At 40.8% G+C, this 17,242-nt stretch overlaps 1 protein-coding gene across 1 annotated transcript in view; it reads left to right on the top strand.

The window, feature by feature from the left end:
• Nucleotides 1-17,242, top strand: part of XIRP2 (xin actin binding repeat containing 2) — a 150,959-nt gene that overhangs the window by 105,591 nt on the left and 28,126 nt on the right. Inside the window, exons 4-5 of the mRNA XM_083153904.1 lie at nucleotides 10,600-10,692; nucleotides 10,878-10,958. Coding sequence (XP_083010030.1) covers nucleotides 10,600-10,692; nucleotides 10,878-10,958 — 174 coding nt within the window. The remainder of the gene's footprint in view (nucleotides 1-10,599; nucleotides 10,693-10,877; nucleotides 10,959-17,242) is intronic.

Raw genomic sequence — 17,242 nt, 5'->3', positions numbered from 1 at the left:
TCCAAATATCCAAATGTAAACATGGGTACAGAAGGAGGCCACTCTCCAGACTGAAGTTTCACAATATGCTCATTTATTTAATTACGCTGCCACATCACGGGTCAACGTTTCGACTCCAGGCGGAGCCTTTGTCAAGACTTAGGGCCTTATTTTGGTTCACTCTTTCTGACAAAATCCTTCTTAGATGGACAAAACCATGTGCACTGCAGGGGGGCAGATGTAACATGTGCAGAGAGATTTAGCGTTGGGTGAGTTATTTTGTTTCTGTGCAGGGAAAATACTGACTGCTTTATTTTTACACTGCAATATAGATCTCACTTTGAAGTAAAACCCCACCCAAATCTAATTCTCTCTGCACAAGTAACATCTGCCCCACCTGCAGTGCACATGGTTTTGTCCATCTAAGAAGGATTTTGTCAGAAAGAGTGAACCAAAATAAGGCCCTTAATGACAGCCAGAATTATTTACATTCAGTGAGAAGACACCTACAATAAATTTATAAAAAAAATGTACATGTAAACAAAACATATACAAAATACATATAAATAACAAGCAGAGGACATATCTATCAGACCATAGATGGGTACAATGTTCTATCATAGATCAATTCATATAGAATATTATCCCACATTTCTCTCCATAGCAACATGTTTAGTATTGAATACTATAGTTCAAAGTGATATCTCACTTATTAATCCTTAATCTATATCAAATACTATACACAGACATGTGGCAAGGACTTAGCAGGGAGCACATGCAGAGAACCGTCCACTTATAATCAGTCAACACTGACATTACATACCTCACGGTGCCAGACTCGATAACACGCCATAGTGCACGTGCAGATGCGCGGCACTACCCCTGAGATGTTAATATATATATTCTGAGCCTCATGCAATGCTGATACTCATAGAATTGATTATCAATTGCACATTCATCTAAGTAGCTAAAAAGTGTCAGTATGTGTTCGTCACATGGTGCAAGCATACAGAGCAACATCACCAACTGAGATGAACAGCCAGGGGCATTTTAAGAGTGGAGGAGGCCTGTCTGTAGTCTCCGGTCAGTCCCCCCCCCCTCTCTGCCAGGAGATAGCGCACTGCAGTAGGGTCTGAGCACTAGAGCCCACAAACCAGGGCCGGATTAAGGTCTGTGGGGGCCCTGGACAACAATTTTGTGGGGGGCCCCACTGATCACGCCGATGATGCCCCCAGGGCCGTTCCACACATTCATTTACTTACATGGGAGGGTGGGAGTGCGGCCGGGAGCAGGGCAGGCAGGAGCAGGGCAGACAGGAGCGGGTGGGTGGTGGCGGCAACAGGAGCAGCAGACCCGCAGCAGCAAAAAGAGTTCAGACTAGTGAGGGCTGAGGCGGGATCACTCTGGAGCGGATATGGGCGGTGCGGCTTGCGCAGCGTGACGCTCAGAGGTCACGCTGCGCAGTTCGGACTGCCTATACCCACTTCAGACTGCAGGCCGGGGATCGGGAACTCCTGGGCAGCATCTGAGCACTCACTCAGATGCTGCCCGGAATCATTTGGCAGTGGCGCCGCGAGTGTGGGGGGCCCCTGATATGTGCGGGCCCAGGCGCGACCGCCCCTATCTCCCCTGCCTTAATCCGCCACTGTCTCAAACTCCACTGTGCATGCAAAGAACTCCAGAAAAATGGCTCATTGCCCATTTTTCTGGCGATTTCAGCAACGCTGCTGCAGACATTGCTGAAGTACAGATGGTAAGTATTAAAAAAATGTGTGCGGTGTGGACCACTCAGGGGCCCATGTGCACTGTGCACAATGCACCCTTTATAAATGCGCCCCTCTGAACAGCCTCGGAAATGTGAAATGGGTAAATATACAGATGGAGCAGGGCTTATTATTGCTGGCGGAGCGCCAGGACCGTGTCCCTGGCGATCCGCCAGCAATCTGGCGCTCTGGCTGAATGAGACGCTCGTGCGTCTCCCACGCACGAGCGTCTCAATAGCCGGGCGGCGAGGCGGCGCGGCGGGTGCAGTCCTGCCCGTCTCCAGCTTCAGGGAGACGGGCAGGGCTGCGGGGGGCTGCGGGGGGGCGGTGTGGACCGGCGGGGACCCGGGGAAGCCGGCGGGGACCCGGGCAAAAGCTCCGTCGGAACGGGACGCGCGTGCACCTCGTGCACGCGCGTCCCCTTCCGACATACAGATGGCGCGGGGCGGGGGATGGCGGGTGGCGAGTCCTCCGCCATCCCCAGCAAAGACAAGCCCTGCGCTATCTGTAACTGCTCTCAAAATGCAAGTAGCAGCTTAACTATAAAGGAACAGTTTAAGAGTAAATATGAACGCTGATAGAATATGTAGTAAAATTAAAAGAAGAGACCAGTAAATAACAGTTGAACTGGTGGTGGCTGTAAACTAGATCTGGAGGCACACTTGAGAACAGCTCAAGGCACACTAGTGTGCCACGGCACAGTGGGCTAAAACACTGATCTATAGGATAATACACATTGGGGCAGATGTATTAAGCCTGGCGAAGAGATAAACTGGAGATAAAGTTGAGATAAAGTGTAAGGAGATAATGCACCAGCCAATCAACTCCTAACTGTCATATTTCAAACACAGCTGATTGGCTGGTGCATTATCTCCTTCAACTTTATCTCCAGTTTATCTCTTCGCCAGGCTTAATACATCTGCCCCATTGTCTGTCTTTGATCTTGTCCTGCTGTTATCAATAGAAAACAAAGCTTGTTTGACATTCTAAAAGGAAATTTTGCAGTTTGTAAACCAAGTATGATTTTTGTAATCCATGGGAATCTACATTAAAAATACATTTAACACAATGAGAAACAGCTCTGTTTGCAGATTACTATTTGACGGGGAGAGCCAACAGTTGCTCAGCCAATTACAAGCAGCCAGCATAGGAAAACAATTGTATTTGGCTGCACAGCTGTTGACCTTTCTGATCAATTCCGTTCACAATCATGATGCCGCGTTACTGTCAAAGTGTTTTTTGATATTTATTTGGGGCTATCTTAAAAGAAACTTTCATGTTGAACTACTACAATAAAATGGTAAAAGAGGGGCTTTGGGAGTCTTCTTTTAATTAAAGCTGAAAATGCATGTCTGTCTTATGGGATCAGGACAAACAGTCAACATTCCGACATTTGTCATGGCTACACCATAATGTAGACCATACATTTTTGTGTTATTTTAGGACTACTTATAGTGTACACTGTCTGCATGAATACAATGTGTGCAGCCACACAATGTGTAAAATACAAAAAAATTGAGAATAGTGTTGTGCCTCACAATATTAGAGAAACCGTAATCATTTCCTAGGGAATTGAAAAACTGTATATTGAATTGGGGGACACATATACTTTACTTAAAGTCTAGTCTTTGTTATATATTGACTAGTAAAAATATTGCTGGTCATCTAATTGAATTGGATTGTATCTTTCATTAACTGCCTCTCAAATACATTAGAATGTCAACTATCAGTAGATATTTAATAGACATAATATTTCAATGTGAATAGTCTTCTGTGTCAGTTTCTAATGAGCTGAATGAGAGACAAGGCCTTGTAAGCAGTTAGTAGGTAATTATGTGAGAGAACCCTGTCGATTTCAGTCATATAAAACATGTTTTATAAAAACACTCCAATCCTTTTATATCATTATTGATTCTTCAACATGGCTGACTTTACATTCAACAGCCAGATCATTTGCTTATTTATTTATTTAATTTATTTATTTACAGTTTCTTATACAGCGCAGAAGATTCCGTTGCGCTTTACAATGGTAATGGTACAATTTGCTTAAGATCTTGGCTGCAACAATTGAATGATGTTACTGTAGATGACACAGAACAAATTATTCATGACTGTAATAAGATATCTGCATGAGTTAAAAAAATATGAATTACTCATCGATAAAGACTGTGTGTTTGTCATAAATGGGCACCGTGATGAGCCAGATATGATTGGCACTTACAGCACCAAACACACTGCCTACTCACAATTGAGCTCATTCATTATGATCTTGCATAATTGAGTGATCCTGGAATGACCAGCTAAGACATCAAGGTCTGTTGGGCATAGAAATAGACAGATGATTATGAAGAGCAATGCAGTTGCCACATCAAAGCCCAGCTTCCAACCACTTGAGTTCCATCACCTTATTTGTGGCTTAAATGAATGAAAATGTTATATATTAGCAAATTAATAATTTAAACTATTAGGTGGTATTGTAAATGGTTCAAGGGAGTTTCAATTGCTTAGAAAACTATAAGAGCAGTGGTGTCACTAGGGGGGTGCGAGCCGCACCCGGGTGTGACCCGGTGGGGGAAATTTACTAAGATGTGTATTCTACTTCACATGTGATGTTGCTATGGGAAACCAATTGGATCCTGTCTACTATATTCTAGAGGGTGCTAAATAAATAAGAAGTAGATTCTGATTGGTTGCCCATAGCAACATCACATGTGAAGTAGAATACACATCTTACTAAATTTGTGGTGACACCAAAATGCTGATTCCTCAGTGACAGAAGCTGAGTTCTGTGCTGTGACAGTACATTCAGTACTGTCACAGGGGAAGATTAATTAAGCTCGGTGAAGTGATAAAGTGTCTGGTTTTTATCACCGGCCAATCAGCTCCTAACTGTGAAGTTGCAGGCTTGGTTTGAAAAATGACAGGTAGGAGCTGATTGGCCGGTGAGAAAAACCAGACACTTTGTCACTTCACGAGCTTAAAAAAATCTGCCCCACAGTGTGGTAGCCGACAGGGCAACCAGAAAAGTCACTGGGGGCAGCCCAGCATCTCTGGGAATACTGGTCTTGCTATGAGAGTGATAACAATGGGAGAAAATGTTCTCTTTTGGTCAAAGGGGAGTGGACTTGTCTGCACCAGGTGTCACTGACCCCAATGACAACTCTGAATATAAGGCCACCCTTTGCCAATTAGCTGTGCCCCATTTTGCTCTGTGCCAATGTACTGTGGAGGCACACACCTTTCAATGCTGTCTCTACACCACTGAGTTACTGCTAATGCTGGGGAACAAAGAGCATGGATCATCTTGCAAATCAGTATCAGCATCACCGGTACTGCTTTCCTTGCACGGCGCCCACGATAAGCATCGCATTAATTGCAAGCATCGCATGCATCTTATGAGTTTCTGCACCATAAGATGCATGCGATGCTTGCGATTAATGCGACTACAGTGATTTTTCCATCGTATCCATTTTTATCACATGCATCGCATCGGTCGTACTGTTTTAATATCATAAGATGCATGCGATGCTTGCGATTGATGCGATGAAAGTATTTTTTTATCTTGGGCATTGTAAATCGCATGCATTGTATACTCTTAAACATACATACAATGTGTGTGATGGACGCGATTTAGGAGATTTCATACATTTGGCGCTCACAGGCTAAATGCACCCCACGCCACCGCCCCACTATAAACGTGAACCCGAATTGTGGCGAGCACAGCGAGCCCGCGAGGGGCGGCGGTACGCGTCCTACGACATTTCATACCACCACTATCCACGTTGGCGTGGAGTTGAGAATAGAAAGTGTGGTGAGCGCAGCGAGCCACCGAGCCCGAAGCGTGGCGAGCACAGCGAGCCCCACGAGGGGACGCGGATACCTGTGAAGCCCGCGAGGGGAAGCAGATACCTGTGAAGGTATCCGCGTCCCCTCGCGGGGCTCGCTACGCTCGCCGCGCTTCGGGCTCGGTGGCTCGCTGCGCTTGCCACACTTTCTATTCTCAACTCCACACCGGCGTGGATAGTGGGGGTATGAAAAGGTCGTAGGACGCGCACCGCTGCCCCTCGCGGGCTCGCTGCGCTCGCCACGCTTCGGGTTCACGTTTATAGTGGGGGGTTGGCGGGGGGCTGCATTTAACATCGTAAGCACCCATTTGGGTGCTTAAAAGCACCCTTTAGGGTGATTATACAATTTTTAATCGTATAGGGGGCATACATACACCATAGTATATATGCACTTTAGTATTTTGCATCGCACCCATCGCATTCATTGTACATATAAAACTACATACAATCCATACAATTGACTCGACATACAATCATCACACGCATCGCGTACATCGTACATCGCACATGAATAAAGTAAACGATTAATGCGATGCATTCGATTTAAACGCATACATCGCAGTCATCGCATCGCATGCATCATAGCTTACTATACTACTGTTTTTCATACGATACATGCGATTTAAAAACCGAAATCACACGTATCGCACAGATTGTATGCCATATAAAAATGTACACGATTAATGCGATGGGCGCGGTGCTAGGAAAGCAGTACCGCATCACCTAGTTACCATGAAGTCAAAGTGTATACAAGTTGAGGATTTGCAATGAATTATACTTTTATAGCATACAAAAAGTTATTTTTCATCAATGATTTAGGTTTTACCTTAGGCTTTAGTATAATTATTTCGTTTTATTCATGCATGACACATATACAATGACTTCTTTTGTTAGGAAAAAAAAGAATACATTCAACCTAGGGGCACATCAAGAGAGAAGGAGGCATGTGTGCAGTTTTCATCGGGGCCACTTCCTCTCTTTTTTACTTGCATATCACAGAAAAAATATTTAGCAAATATTACTGATAATATGGCTCTGAATATCTATTAGAGTGTATATTTACATTGTATTTTATACAAGAAAAACTAAAATATTTTTTTTTTAAATGTGCAGCTATAAGTTTCTCTTTCATCCCCCTGAGAAATCCTCAAGATAATTCCACACACCCTCAAATTCTGAGTGTGTGTTCTGTGTATGACACTTTCTTAGTGTCATTCATTTTCTGTGTATCTGTTTCTGTGTATGTTTGTGTGTCTTTGTGTGCAGTGGTAAACGCAGGATTTTCAGAAGGGGGTTTCCAGAGGGGTGGAGCAAAGCACAGAGATGGACACTTAGGTGACCCAGTATATGCCGGGTCAGTTAAAGTAGTATTATAGATAGACCAAATGTATATAAATAATAATAATAATATTAATAAAAAATATATATACACACACACACACACACATATATATATATATATATATATATATATATATATGTATATATATACACAGGGGCGTCAACAGCAGTGTGGACCCCTGGGCATAGCAATGTATTGGGGCACCTACCGATCCTCCAGCGGTAGGGGTGGGGGAAGCTTCGATGTCTCGTGGGTGGTAGGGGGTATTATATCAACCGCTCATCATGTAGGGCCTGGATCAGTAATTTCAACTAAAAGGGAAGGTACAGTATTGGTGCCACAACAATTTCAATATTTGAATTTAAATTTATCAATAATAAATCTGAAAAACTTTTAACTGCCAAAACCCCTGTTCTTGTTTGTCAGAAATGAAACATGCAGACAAGCGGTATATAACCAGAGTTATACACCAGGGTTATATACCACTTGTCTGTCTGCATGTTTCATTTCTAAATGCCGCCGCCCCCTCATCGATATACTACAGAGTGTAGGCACCGGATATATTACCGCTATCAGCAGCTCATCGCAAGCATATATATACAGGTCGAGTATCCCGTATCCGAATATCCGTTATCCGAATTATTCCGAAATACGGACATTCCAGAAAGTGAAAAAAATTTTTTTTTTGCTAAAAACTCACTGGGGACATATGTAACAGCATCACTGGGGACATGATATGTAACTGGCACTATATATGTGCAAGACAATGATTGCTTGGCATTCAAATTCAGTGCTGAGATAGTACACACATTTTGTTTCACGTTTTGAAACCTTGTTTTTTGAACAATTAAAATATGTTTGTGTGTATTTTATGTGGTAATAAAATATATTTGTGTGTATATTATGTGTTTATACAGCATAAATGCAAGATACTTCAAAATACATCATTGAAATATTAAAATATTCCGAAATACGGAATAATCCGTTATCCAAAATTCTCCTGGTCCCGAGCATTTTGGATACGGGATACTCAACCTGTATATACAAAGGTGGTTTAGAGTGCGCTAAAGAAAACTCAATGGTTTAAAATTGAACATTTAATACATAGTCTTCACAAAGACTTCAAGCTTTAAATATATATATAATTTAGTTTAGAACAGCCATGTCCAGGATAAATGATTCAGTTTGTTAATAATTGAAATACAACTCTGTTTTTTCCACATCTGTCTGGAAAGCGGATTTTTTTATAAATGTACAAATAAAACTGTCTCTTATCTCACTTTGAACAGCACCATAATATATTAAAATTAAGTACTATTTTCTTTTTATACAGTAGCTCAGAGAGCTTTCTTGTCTGATTAAGCTGGGTATTCAGCTTGCATATTTAGTCATTTAAAACAAAGCTTGAAATGTTTTTTCATGAAATGACTACATTTAAACTAATGCATCCCAGAGGCAGAGAGAATGAAGTATTCACCATCGGTTCAGACACAGCATTTCCAATTATTCTCCCATTTCATAGGAGCTTAATTCCTCTGATTCATCCTGCTAGTAAGGTATAAGCGCTCACCTAGAATGTACAGTAGCATTTCACTGGGCTGACATTACCTGTGGGAATTAATTACTTAGAGCAAGTAAACACTTTAAAGTGTTCTAACTTCGTTGTGGTTGGCTCTGCGGTTTGATAGCTTTTTCATAGCTTCAGTTTACAGTCTAGAACACATGGGCCTTTTAAGTCTTAATCCAATATGGATATACTGTAGCAAACGAAAGGCTTAAATACAATATCTGCGTAAACTGAGCTATGATAAAATGGTGGACAGAAATCTATATTTTAATTAATTATTTTAACTAATATGGTCAATGTGGGGATTATTTGTGATATAAACCATCATCAGTGTACACAATTTATAGATAAGGGAAAGATTCAGATTGTTAAGGGAAATTCTTGTAAACATAGCACAATAATTACGAGCAGATGTACTGTAGTCAGGATCCCAGTGGTCAGGAATCTCACAATCTCAGTCTCGGCAGGGGAATCCTAACTGTCATAATGCTAAACTATTCTGTTAGTTTTACACTAGGGCGAGGCTATGGAAGGGGGCAGTTAGGGTTTGGGAGGGGTTAGGACTAAGGGTAGGGTTAGAATATTCACCATGATCTGTCAGCATTGTAAGCATTGGGATTCTGCTGCCATCTATCTCTTGACTACCGGGGTATCGTTCTCATCCCATTATAAGTATAAACATGCGGTTTGGAACATGGAAACAGTCAACAAAGAATACACAGGCAACTTTGAAAACCAGTACACCCACAATATGATTCAAAAAATGCTGGTTTTGGTTAAATATAGGACCAAATGTAATAGCCCATGATTGCACTATGGCCTGCTTATAATTAAAAACCAAAGGGGATCAAAAATGATCGCTCTCTGATCCCTGTTGTTTGCACATGAACAGTCCAATGGCTGCACATGTTTGAACTACAGTAAGAAACTGTTTTGCTGGATCAGCTCTATATCACAGCTGTCCTGGTGGGTAAGTATTTCAGCATACCGGCAATCATCCCGGTATGCAAGTAAAAAAGGAATTTTATCACAATGTATGAGGGTGGATCAATAAGTACCTGTGTTAAGAATGAAGAGGAATATTTATCACAAAAGTTTTTATTTATTTTTCAACATAATCTCCTTTCACGGCAATACACTTTTCTCAATGTCCCTGTCATTTCTTTAGACCCTCTAAAAATATGATTTGTCAAACCCACGTAGGCTTCTGTCTCGACAATGACCTCCTCGTTGAGATGTATTTTCAGGTTAGGGAACAGAAAGAAGTCGCAGGGAGCCAAGTCGGACGAGTACTGTGGATGTGGCAACAATTCATAGCGCAATTCATGCAATTTGGCCACAACAATTCCGGATGAGGGAGCGGGTGCATTGTTGTGCATTGTTGTGGTGCACCAATCTGAAATTTGGTATGGTGTTGTTTGAAAGATGGTAGAAGACTATAGTAATGCCAACTTTCCTCAGAACTGCCACCTGTCTTCAAGCACAGGTACTTATTGATTCACCCTTGATACATCTCCCTCAATGCTCAATACATCTCCTCCTCACTGATCTTATTGGTGTAAAGTGATAATTAATAGGAGTAGAGGTGGAGCTGGATCACTTTATCACAGGTTAGAGAGAAATGTATCTCTATTTCTAAGGGCCAAATGTATCAAGCTTTAAAATTTAATAAAGTGGAGAGTGATAAACAACTTGTCTATCAGCTCCTACCTGCCATGTCACAGGCTGGTTTTTTTTTATCATTCTCCATTTTATCACTTTTTGAAGCTTGATACTGTACTTTTGGCCCTGAGTTTGATGTTAGTTGACTGTACAGTGGGAGCCACTGTCATCTATCTCTATAATAGAATTAAGTGAGTAATTGGATTACTCTGCTAATCCCCTACTCTATTGTTCTATGTATTGTATTGCAGCTGAGAACAATAGTATAGCCATGGCCGGCCATCCTGAGCCATGGCCTAAGCAAGATAGATGAGATGTGCTCCTACTGTATATTAAACAATAATACTACAAACTCTAATGCTAAAAGATTCGTATTCATTGAAGACAAATATTTGTTTGTTTAAAAAAAATGTCAACCAATTTTCTGATTTTTTTTTTCAGGAAACAAAGAAAAGCAATGAAATCGCATTCACAAGCAGCAGCCAAGCAGCTGAGCATCATGAGACTCAATTTTCAGCTTGCAACACAGAACAGGTATTATATTATACTGTATGATATATTGCATTAGAGCACTTAGTATTTATATTACTTACAAAAAAAAAAAATAGTTTTATGCTCAACCAAATGTTTCTCCGGATATGCTGCCATGTCCATTCATGCATTTTTTTTTAAAGCTTTGATGACGCTATATTTTAAATGCCATCATTTACTTTATCTAGGTATCCTTTCAAGAGCGAAGCACCCATGAGACGAACGCAACGTCTAATTATAATCAAGCTGATGGAGACGGTAAGAACACAGTTTTAGCTGTGCTTAGAGCAGCTACAAAGTGGAATGCAGTCAGGTAGCAAATTAAAGACTGAATTTAACATGAAAGTTTTCTGATGAGAAACTATTTAAATGAGTGATGATGAATTGAATGTTCTATTTTTAAAATACACAATGGACTAATAACTACCACAAATGCAGAGATACTACAGTTATGGGTCCTGTCAGATATTAGTCCATACCGCAACCTGTGACGTGGTTCTTGTAAGGTGTCCTGCAATACAGTACAAGCAGATCCAGTGGTCTCTGATGCAGACAATAAAGCAGACTGTATGGTATTTCTCAGGGCAACAAAAAATAAGCAGCACAGTCATATAGCTAAGATAAGCAAATTAGAAACCCAATTATTTGGTAAAAGTTGAAAGTACAAGTTCATAAGTGGATATCATCTGAATACACAGTGCCAAAGTATTTAGTAACATCTAATCCAGGACCTTTTTCCAAAGATATACCCCAAAAAGGTGCCACTGGGAGACTACTTGGGTGTGGTATGAGTGTCCGATAGTTGAGATCCCGACAATCATTATACCGACATTGGAATCCCGGCCGCCGGTGCTCTGACAGAGGGGCGAACGCAAAAAAAAGCCCCTTGCGGGCTTGCTGCGTGTGCAATGCTGTGTGCTTGTTGGCTTGCTGTGCTCACCACAGGTTCTATTATCCCTTTATAGGGGTCATGAACTCCCACAAAGGAGACTAGCCCATGTTGGCTGGGATCCCATCTGTTGGGCAGTTCAACAGTCGGGATCCCGACCGTCCGGCAGTCATCCGGCACCCAACTACATAGTGAGATACCTGCAGTAACAGCACACAGTGGGGGTTGTTCTGGATCCAGGTTGTATGGCACAGGCCCAGGACCTATTCTAGATAAGCAGCTGATAAAACATACAGCTATGATTATCTGGCCCATTTGAATGATATCAGTGGACCGTCAGGTAATTTAGCATGTATGCAGATGACCGATCCAAAAATATCAATCAATAAGATATGCCAAATGGGCAAACATGTCCATCCATTTTCATGTTTTCAAAGTGTTGCATCAGGCATTGTGTGCACTGACATTTTCCCTTCACATGGAAAGAATGGAGAAATGTTTTCCCCCCAGTGGTGTATCACCGATATCCGGTGGCATCGAATGGGACCATATGAAGGGGTGCAAAATACACATAAATAAATGGGAAGAACTGTGTGGACCATAGATAGTTTGCTGCAGGCTCAAATGTAGTGGGATATATATTTGTATATAAGTAAATAACATTACAAATGCATTTGCAATACAGGTTGAGTATCCCGTATCCAAAATGCTCGGGACAAGGAGAATTTTGGATAACGGATTATTCCGTATTTTGGAACATTTTAATATTTCAATGATGTATTTTGAAGTATCTTGCATTTATGCTGTATAAACACATAAAATAAACACAAATATATTTTATTACCACATAAAATACACACAAATATATTTTATTTGTTCAAAAAACAAGGTTTCAAAACATGAAACAAAATTTGTGTACTATCTCAGATATTGAATTTGATTGCCAAGCAGTGAGTTTTTAGCTAAACAAATTTTTTTTTCCACTTTCTGGAAAGTATGGTTTTCGGAATAATTCGGATAACGGATATTCGGATACGGGATACTCAACCTGTACAATACAAGATGTGATAATGTGGTGCAAACGTAAGGCAACGCTAAGCACAGATCGCTCAGCACACTTCGTGCCACACAAGTGATGCACCCAAGATGTGTGCTGAGCGATCTGTGCTGAGTGGAGTTTTGCCTATTGTTTATAGGCAAAACCCCATGTTCTAGCAGGATAGACACTGTATGTACTGTCTATCTCTGTGGGCAATAGTCAGGCACGGGACCGAGCATCACCGTCACCTGGGACCTTACATGGAGCGATCCGTGCTTCATTTCTAAGCAATCTAGTCAGATCTCTTAGAAATCGGGTTTATATTGCCCCATGTGTATGTCCTTTATGTCTATAGCAGAAAGAGTACTAGAAGAATGAAGGCAGGGGATGAAACCACAATATGTTTTGTACTGCAGTTATGGTTAGTCTTTTATAAAAAAGTTACAGTACAGTACAGTAGATTATTATTATTATTATTACCTTCCAGTTCCCATTTGGTTGGCAGTTTGATTCAGACCTCAGTGTTTTTCTAAACCAAAAACTATAGTACTGTATGGTTAAATCATCGAACAAGAAGAATGGCCACATTTACACTTGTTCTACATGCCACTAGGAAACTTACACAGATGCTTCAATTTACGTCTTTACCAGCAACATGGCAAATGTGCCATGCATTGTGGCACGGAAATTGATATGCACGCAGGTGACACTATGGTATCGCGGGTGCAAACTCAGCAAATGCCCCCACCGGCATTTCAGTTTTGCATCCTTGCTATTTCATTTATTCAATAATATTTTTTTTTCTAATATATTTTATTTAACTTGTAATGGCAAATTACAGGGAAAGAAAAAAGAGAGCGAACTGGAAGTGTAGGGTAATTTGTGTACAATAAAACAGCAGCATAAAAGATTTCCATAATTGCAGTTGATATATAAACAAGATGAGGCATCAGGGCATAAAAACGATTGAGCTATAGGTTCTGGTGTAATTCAAAATATGGTCAAAGGTAAGGCAGGATATTAGCAACAGGGAAATTTGGGGAAGGGGGCATATTAAAGATCTTTTCATGTCTATTTAAGACACAAAGGGGTAGGGGTCCCTGACAGCAGGGACAGCATTGTCCCTGCTGTTATTAGAGGACAACGCCAGCCAGAAGTTGGCGAAGTGGCCAGAGTGGCTTAACAGGCGGTATATGCCTGACAGGCAACTGATACATTGCCTGAGAGGTAAGCAACGGGCTTCCTCTAGTGCACGTTCAGTGCGCTGTCAATACATTTAAAAAAAAGTAAAAGCATGCAGTTAAATTAGCTCCTTCATACATCTACCCCAAAGGATGCAAATTTTAGGAAGAAAAAAGAAAAGATAAATATATTGAAGAGGGTCTTCCTATAGTGTTAGTTGGATGGACTTTAACTACTTAAACTTGTTCCAACATGCACTTGTTCCAATATGCATATTCTGGCACGATTTGCTTTCCTGCAAGTTTAGAAGCAGAATGATTTGTAGCTGCAGTTACAAAGCCAGCATTTGATTACCATCAATACAACTCTATAGTAAATATTAGGAATTTAACAAGAGATGATGACTAGTTCTATTCCCACACAAAAGTGTTTCTGATGATGATGTAGATAATTGAGAAGACATGTTTAATGTGCAGTTGGTGTGCATATGCTTATGTAAGAATAACGTAATGCCTTCAATAGGCATGGAGTGGGTTAAACATCCAAGGCTGCTGTGTGACCTAGGGAAGCATGTGACTCGGTGTTCCAATAAGGACTCAGGAATGGGCAGTGTTAGCTTGGATATCAGGTCAGGAAAGGGAGGAGTCTTCCTCTCTTTCCTGAAGGTTTTCCCGCCCTCCCTCCCTCCCTTATGTTAATATGGTGGGGTGGGTGTTAATTGCGTTGGCTGATAGGCGGGAAAGAACGGCAGGTTAATAGAATTACTTCTTATTCAAATGATGATGATGCTACGTATATATGTTTGCTTTTCGGTGCGCTCGCCTCTCATTGGCTTAGGCCTTCGCTCGATCACCCGCTCGGGGGGCAGCGACCCCACCCAGATGGGTGGGTAGTCAATGCAGTAGGTCTAGCGGATACCGCTTGTTAGGGTAGGCTTGATTACGTATGCAGATTGTGGGGTGGAGCTTAGTTAATTAGCCGTTCTTCCTGGGCCACCATTAATTAATTCATTATTAATAAATTAGTATTCAAAATAGAAAAAGAACCATAGGCAGGGCCAAAGCTGCTGTACAGGGAGTGTGTAAGTCTCCCAAAATACTGTATCAGAAAAAAGATATGGATGTACAGCGCTAGGTTTCTACTGAAGAAATGTACACTACCACAAATGATTTTATATATATCTATTTAATAAATCATATTATATTAAAATATACATTTAATGAGAATTCTCATGATACAATGAATATATGCAAATTATTAAAAAACAATGTTATAAACAAGGGGTATAAAATATGAGCTCCACAAGAATGTTGCGCCAATGTATAGTTACCAGTTGTACTGGAAACTCAGAGGTGGAAAAAGGCTCCTTGCTAGTTTGCTGCATAAATTGTCCAATCCGGATAATTTCCCAGTATGTCCAGGTAGTTCAGAGCAAGTTCATATGAGGCAGTCCTTTTGGTATGTGCATACCTTGCATGACACTGCTAGTGGCTGCTGAACGAGGGAGAGGGGGGGGGTTTGAAGGTCCTGGAGGTAAACAATTGACTGGTCCGGAATAAAGTGCAGAGTATGGTGCAGTCTGGTGTGCAAAGGAGCAAATCGGGGTGCAGTGGAGATGGTGCTCAACGCGTTTCAACGCTAACTCGCGTCTTCATCAGGAGCTGGAGTATAGAGTCTATTCAGGGACCCTATATTTATACCCTGGATTAATTGTCCCCATGGTTGCAGGTGTGGGAGTACATTGTTTAATTTAAAAACACATTAAAATTGAAATTACAATACATAGACTTCATACACGTGGTAGGTATGCACAGGAGGATTGTAAACATAATCATTTTTATTTATAATTATCCAAAAAAACGTAAAAAACAGATTTAGAAAGATCAGTTCAGATGTCACATGACATCATCAGTAAATTAATCTAGCTTAAAAGTGCTAAAATAAATCAATTAACAATTTCTTCCAAACCTACAGTAAGTCTCCGAGTCTTTATTTCAGGTTTAGTTTGTAAGTCTTTAAATATGATGTATATACATGCTAGAGGTCACACACATCAGATGCTAGGATGTTTATATCCTACACAGGTAAACTACAGTAATAACACATCAATGCAGATACATTCTATGTGCTTAGCCTGTTTAATATAGTAGGCACTAGCAGATTTTAATGAGTTGTAGGGTCAAGTTTAGGTCTTTACTTTCTGCCACTCCACCTGTCTCTAGCTCACTTAGGTAACAGATAAGCATGTTCACCTATATAAATGAAGTGTGGTCTTTGGCTAGTGCATATGTTAAGGGATTGCAGGCAGCAAACATGGAGACAGATGATTCCTGCTGCCATTATTCTAATTTCTATCTAATTATGCAAACTGCATCTGCATAAATAAGAATCCAGCTGAATTAAACATAAAGGGAGCGAATAATAATTCACTGACCAGTCCCTCAGAAACCAATAAACAAAAGGGAATATTTCTAACGTAGGAGTGTAATACAATGAATGCCATTTGACATAAAATATATACATACATAAAAATATTATATATATATATATATATATATATATATATATATATATATATATATATATATATATATATTTATATATATATATATATTTATATATATTAGCAGACCCACCCAGGGATTTTTTATTTCCAAAATTGCTGTAAGATGTTATCCTATGCTGTGCCAAGATTGTAATTTGTTAAAGCCTCCACCATAATATTAGAATGTGTTTGCATTGATACTCAGTGACAGCAATGAAATCAGGTGTGGTGTTGTTGCTTGAAACACACCACTCCTGACTTGATAGCTTGTGAATCCACTCCTGAGATTAAGCACCTATGACATACCCTCTAACATCTGAGGGTCAGAAATTGGTACAAAATCAGAAATGGGCATGGCCACGAAAAGGGGGCGTGGCCACACCTCAATTTCTATACTTTCAATGGTACAGTTTCTAGGGTATGTAATTACAGGTGCTGAGTTTGTGTAGACCGGCGTGGGTGTTACCGCACTATAATTAATAAAAAATTCACTGATCCCTGCCACTACCGCTCCCCTCACTGCTCCCGCCACAAAGATGCTGCAGCAGTCTCTGATGTCTAAAGATCTGTAAAGCGCATGCACTGGGCATCTCTACCAAACAGTGGGGCAGCCCCTGAGTGCGGGACCAGATTCATGGGCCTGTCCACATGATGTCATAATGCAACGCACACTACACGGACCACAATGCACCACTAGGAATGGGTGCAATGGGCCAAATTCTTCCCTACACCTGCCGGGCCAATCCACCGATCCAGCCATTGCAAACATAATGGGTGCATTGATAATGTTTGGTCAATGGGCATGAGCGCTGCCTGTATTTTTTTGAATGTTATGAGTGTAAGAAGTTGAAGAATAAGACTGAGATGAAGATTTGCAATGTTAAAGTGTACAATTTAC

Source organism: Crinia signifera, chromosome 7, assembly GCF_055691185.1.
Source record: "Crinia signifera chromosome 7, ASM5569118v1, whole genome shotgun sequence".
Lineage (NCBI taxonomy): Eukaryota > Metazoa > Chordata > Amphibia > Anura > Myobatrachidae > Crinia > Crinia signifera.
This window is presented reverse-complemented; position numbering and strand designations above follow the sequence as displayed.